This window comes from Notothenia coriiceps, unplaced genomic scaffold (genome assembly GCF_000735185.1).
Source record: "Notothenia coriiceps isolate Sejong01 unplaced genomic scaffold, NC01 NC01_scaffold00023138, whole genome shotgun sequence".
Lineage (NCBI taxonomy): Eukaryota > Metazoa > Chordata > Actinopteri > Perciformes > Nototheniidae > Notothenia > Notothenia coriiceps.
Window position 1 is genome coordinate 1 of NW_011355839.1, and position 6,239 is coordinate 6,239.

General features: G+C 38.3%; 1 protein-coding gene across 1 annotated transcript; it reads left to right on the top strand.

Annotated features, from left to right (window-relative positions):
* The first annotated feature begins 1,079 nt into the window (after window positions 1-1,079).
* LOC104954257 (mucolipin-2-like) lies at window positions 1,080-5,975 on the top strand. Its single transcript, XM_010781334.1, has 3 exons — window positions 1,080-1,373; window positions 1,837-1,970; window positions 5,507-5,975. The coding sequence occupies exons 1-3, from the start codon at window positions 1,224-1,226 to the stop codon at window positions 5,541-5,543; spliced, it is 321 nt and encodes a 106-aa protein (XP_010779636.1). The 5' UTR covers window positions 1,080-1,223; the 3' UTR covers window positions 5,544-5,975.
* The last annotated feature ends 264 nt before the right edge of the window (window positions 5,976-6,239 follow it).

Sequence of the window (6,239 nt, forward strand, 5' to 3'; positions counted from 1 at the left end):
CTCATCTAGGGGGTTTGGGGGCATGCACCACCAGGAAGATTTTTTTAAATGTTGAAGTCAAAAGCATCAATCTGGTGCACTTTGAGAGCAACATGAAGAGATCTATGGATACATCTCAACACCCATATGAAACAGAACTGTAAGCAGATTTGTTTCTTTATGGATATTTTACAAATCACTCCCCTTTTAAACTGTATTCTTGTTTATTAATAACAACTTTTTTTTACAGTCATATTAGTATTGTATACCTGTTTACTTTATTCTCTTATTTTTAAAGATGTGCCTTCACCTCACTGGTTGGAGAAAAAGCTTCTTATATTCGTTAGCATAGCTAGCTAACCAGATGCTAATAACAACAACGTTATTGACTGTATGATCAGTATGACAGATGAACAGATCGCCACTGGGCTTTCAACTAAAGACACAGCCACGCAAAAACTGCGGCATGTGTACAGCTCCTTATGGGTATTGCAATTTGTGAAGTCCCGGCCCGGAGCCGCGTTCTGGTGCTCTCCGTTAGAACTCCACTCCAGTCAGACGAGACATATACCACGTGATGACACGTTAGGCTCGTGTTGTGTTCAAGGACCCTGACCTTGGCCAGGGAAAAACAAGCTTGTTTAATTATTTTGCGGTCCAGATTTCAAGATTTTTTTTTCTTTTTTGCGTGTGTTTATAAATTACCCCGAGGGCCGTACCAAATGGTCTCGCGGGCCGTATACGGCCCGGAGGCCGGAGGTTCCCCACCCCTGGTTTACAGATAGCAACAGTCAGCTTGTTGGCTGCAGCTGCTCTGGCTGAGGGCTCCTTTCTACCGCCCGGACGAGAGAGGGTAATGATACTGTACACGCTGCGGCCAGGCAGGAAACATGTGACTTATCAGTAACTTTAGACATCGTAAAACAATTTTAAACGACATTTTATTGTAGATTATACATTTTACTGATACCAACTATATAATATTTACCTTGTTCTTTAAAAATAAAAATAAAAATAAGAAATATATATTTTTTGGAAATATATTTTTTAATTTATTTTTAATTTTTAATGACAATCAAACATGTGGGAAGAGGGGGGGCGGCGCCCCTAGCGTCCCTATGGGCCGGCCGCCACTGCTTCCCAGCTTTCCTAAAGTCCAACCCATGTCCCCTCTTCCTCTTCTGTAGTTTGAGAGCCTGAGTCGTGTTGCAGAGTGTCTCTTCTCCCTGTTGAACGGCGACGACATGTTCACCACCTTCGCCCAGCTGAAGGACAAGAACTCTCTGGTGTGGCTCTTCAGCCGAGCGTACCTCTACTCCTTCATCTCCCTGTTCATCTACATGGTGCTGTCGCTCTTCATTGCCCTCATCACCGACTCCTACGAGACCATCAAGGTGCTTTGGTTTTGGTGAAAAATGTGGCACTCATTTTCAACACAAATTCAACATTGAATCTCTTTAGAACTCCTGAATTGCCCCACGGGGATTAATAAAGATCCATGTTATCTTATCTTAACTCCAAAGGGTGTTCAGTAACAGGAAAGTTGTAAGAAATATTTATATTATCATAATGTAGTCTGTAAAAAAACAAAACAATATGCACTTATAGCTGGACACTTTAATTTAAGATTCATAGTTTTAAAAAAAATGTATTCAAAGAAAAATGTCTGAAATCTCCCATGTAACAATTGTGTACAAAATGTTTCTTTACTAACATTTCTTTTTTTATCTTCTTAATGATCCATTCTTTAAATAGTCTTGATTTACTTAAATGCAGTTTGAAAAAAAATCTGCTTCTATGCAATTTTGAATGCATTGTGTATTCACTATTTGCATTTCTTTGTGTTTTCACCCACAGAGCTTTCAAAAGAACGGGTTCCCATTGACGGACCTGCAGAAGTTCCTCAGAGAGCAGAAAGATGTTCCTGTTTCAGAGGAGAGCAGTCCGACAGACGTTCATGTCCAAAATTCAGCCTTCTGCTGCTGCCGAAGGTATGATACTGTTTGAACTCATCAGTAAGCTGTCCCAGTATTTACTCTTCATTCACACACTCTGCTGCACACCTGTATTCACATCTGGAAGCTAAACTGTGCAAACATGATGTCACATCACTAACACATGAGCTATTTTGTTTTGTTTTAAAAGACTTGCTCAAGGTGTCTTTTTCCTCTTGTGTTGTTATATATTAGAAGATTACTTGGGGTTTAATCTGACAACCTGCTCTGTAAATTCTCCCTTAAGGATGATCAATTATTATAACTTTTATTTCTTTGATCTGTTTTTAAAAGTGTTTCCCTATTGTTATTACCCACTGCTGGAAACATTTCAAATCTGTCCAATTCATTATTGGATATTGATGTGAAAGATGTACTGCTGCAAATAATCATTATTTTTCGATCATTAAAAACTGACAATCATATTTTCCAGTCCAATGTCATGTCCAAAACCCAAAGACATTCAGTCAAATAAACTGGGAAAAAAAAGAGAGAAACAACAGATCCTCTTGGTTTGGGAAGCTGCATCTATTGTTTGTCATTAGTCAATATTCATTATCAACAGAGTTTGATTCCTTTCAATTAACTAATTATATAATCCACTGATGTGTTTCTATTTCAGTAAGTCACTCTAAACAAATGTGGAGGCATTACACACATGGAAACATTTCTGATTGGTTTGCTTTGCTAACAACTTTTTGCTACAGCAAGGCATCGTACTTGTCTATACGTCCTCGTTTTCTGCTCATTCCTTTTCTATGATCCAATCTCTATCATCAGCAGACTGGAGTTTCCTCCACGCTGTGGTTTGGCTCGGGCTGACGTGGTCTGAGAGCAATGAAATTAGTGGTGGGAGCTATGCAGACACACCCAGTGATGGGCTGATTACAGAGAAACTGAGGCTGTGCACTGGGAAGAACCCCCCTCACCCCCCTCCCTCTCACCCCCTCTGTCCTTGCTGGTTTGCCTCCCACATAAACAGGCCATGGTCAACACTCAGTTGAGACTCAACCAATCGAAGCAGAGTAGTTTTGTTAAAGAACTGTGGTTAGTTGAGAGTGATGGGATTAGACCGTGATGCTCGAGTTGTCTTTAGATTTGCAATATAGTATTTTGTGATGGCTCTGGTGTGCGTGTCTGTGTGGTTTTAATTTGAAGAAAGATGTGAAAGCGCATTCGTCATCACTTCTTATTCTCGTTTTGTAATCAGAGCACGTTTCTTAAAAGTATTTCCTAACATGTCTGGATATTGAGTTGCATCGCTCACACTTTATTTCTCCATGTCCATTTCGAAGCTGTGGCATTAAATGTACACGCAACGTGACGCTTGTTGAATAGTCTTCGCTTCCTCTTTAACCTGTCTGTTGCTACAAGGATTAAAAGTGAAAAAGCTCAAACGGCACGTCATCAGACTGCGGTGTCTTGGTTGGACTTTGGTTCTGCATTTTTATTTTTATTTTTCGTAAAATAAATGTTATAGCTTTTTAACACAATATTTCATTTCCCTGTTTCGGTATCAGGGAAAGGCTTAAATGTATCAGACATCTATCATTCTTCTTTTACATCTCTTCTCCATTATTCTCTATTTCTTAACTTATGGTAAAGCTACTGTAATGATTTGTAAAGCATCCTGATTGTTAAGCTACTATTTTCTTTCTGCAAATCAGAGCCACAAATGTTTGAAAAATGTTAAATTATGTAATGAGCGGAAAAGAACTGAGAAATAGTACACTTTTTCTTTGCCTTTTCTTACAGTCTGTTATGTCACTTTCAGTGCTCTTCCATCATTATTGTTTCGTTAGACAATCTATCCAGCATGCTTTCCGGCAGTGTTTAAGGAAGTTAAGTCTCAGTTACAAGGCCATTAAAATTGTGCAAGTAATGCAAGACGGACAATTGAACATGTATCTTGTCTGTGGAGATAAAGCAGCCAGTGGCCTTTTTAGAGGTAGCTGACTTAAAGGAACATTAAGGGCTAATCTTGTCAAGTTACACAGATTCTGTAAGTGCAGTCATTTGCAGTCTCTAAACTGACCAAATGTCATTATTATTTGCATCTTTGTCTCTCAGTGCTTACCAAAATTAGATCAGCGTTCTCAGCTAACATGTTAATGTCTTACTGGATGAAATTTCATCTACACGTACTTAGCCTCTTCCTTCTGTTATCTTCATCTACAACAAGTGATCTTGTTAGGAAAGCAAGTTGAGGAGCAAGAGTCCCCCTTTTAGTTTGATTAAAAACTTTTTTTATTTGGGATATACATATATATAAAGCAAGCTAATCAGTGAAATAATATATTGAGGCTCAAGACTCTTGTGAATGAAATCTAAAGTTATATCCTTGTCATCATAACAAACACTGAAATGGCTAGTCAGATCTGCACACAAATATTCTCCTGATCTATGTCCTGAATGCATCTGCTTGAGTTTATCTTTGTGTGTTACACGGCATGTTACAGCAAAGAGTAGATATTATGTGTGACGAAGGTAGTGCAATGATGTGAATGGAAGAATAGAGTAGCAAAGAGTCAGCTTCGCTTTCCAAGGGTAGGATTAAACATTTATCTGTGAAATACATTCACATCTGCATCAGTTTGTGATATACTGAGTTTGAGACTTGGTCTGCTAACTAAGCAGTAAAATGTGCTGCTTATGGCAGATTTATAAAGATGAAGGCAAAAACATGTCTAATCGTTTGCAGATTTGATAAAGAAGAGACATGTTTACTGCCTTGAAAGCAAAAACACAAGATGGTGTTTTGAACTAATGCTGAAAAGACTGTCGTTTTCAAGTGACAAGTGCGTGTTTTGGGGGACTTATTCTCAGAATGGGTACAATCACCAAAGACCATCAAGATCATTTGTACTTGTAGTTGCTCCTATTGACCAAAACTGTAGAACTATGAGGTTTTTCTAAGAATTTACCCTTTTTAGTTAAGACTAGATCCTAAGTTATTCACACAGCATCTTAGACCTAGAGGTAAACACCTCCTGTCTTTTAAACTCTCTCTTCCGACGTTTCTCTGTGTTGCTCTCAGGATTAACCTTAACTGAGATTAGTTAAGACTAGGTCGAGAGTAGTCCCAGTTTATTTTTTGAGTATGGCCCCAGAAATCCAGACCTTATCCTGCATCTTTTTGTTGTGTCTCAGTGAGTCAGGGGCAAACCTGTATAAAGGTGGAAGCCCAGAGAATAAAGAGCAGTTGTTGTGCTGGTATGAATCATAGGAGTAACCTGTGATAATCTGTATTCGGGCTATCACAACAACACCTTAATAATGTAGCAACGGTTATTTTCACCAGTCCGAACAAGCAGATGTGAGTCTGAATTTAATTTCCTCCTGACGTTTATTTGTGATGTAACACTTAAATATTTAATGTCAATGTCCCAATAGTGTAACTCTTAAACAAACAAAACAACTGTTCTTAGATATTTGATGAAATGAAGCACTCGTATTACCAAAAATGACCATGTACTTTGGTGTTGATTAGACATTTGAAGTCTCATTTTTCTTTTGGTATGTTGTATTTGCAGAGTTCCTGCAGGTGATGATGTCGTGCTGATCAGCTGACAGCTGTCCAACCTCCCAGAGGACACGGATCACGCAGGAGGAGGATGCTGGGAACAGGACGTCTAAAACGGACTTACACATCAACAATCCCATTGCAAAATCCTTGAAGATTGTAGAGTTACTGATTCTGTGAAGTGCAATATCAAACGCCTAACGAGTTCCATCTCTTTAAAATGAAACTGGAGCTGGAGTATCAGAGCTGGAACTTGTAACAATAAGGTTTCATAACAGTATCTGTTGAAGTTCAGGATGCTGTTGAGAAGTTTACTGGACGTTTTGTAGGTCTGTTAATACATTTAGTACTGGATTCAGTGTTTTCTGAACTAAACTGTGGCTGCATCTCTGGAGCTAAGCAACGAGATGCATTGATGTTTGTAATTTATTTGTCATGTGTTGGAGTAAATATTGCAGTAAAGCTTCTCTTTTCATTTGTCCATTGGTAGATTATGAATGCAGTCTTTGCTGCTGGTTTGCACATTCAGCTTCTTTAAAAAAAAATGTATAATATGAGCAAAGACAGGACATCAAATGTAATTGAATTACTTACATGGTCAATATAATATAAGAAGTTATGGGAACTTGTTATAAAATATTAACAACATTACAGTTCAACAAATGCATTCCATGCTTAGAAATGTATTAGGTTCTTTAAATATTTCTTTAACTTGCATTCACAGCTGAGATTGAGTTAGACGG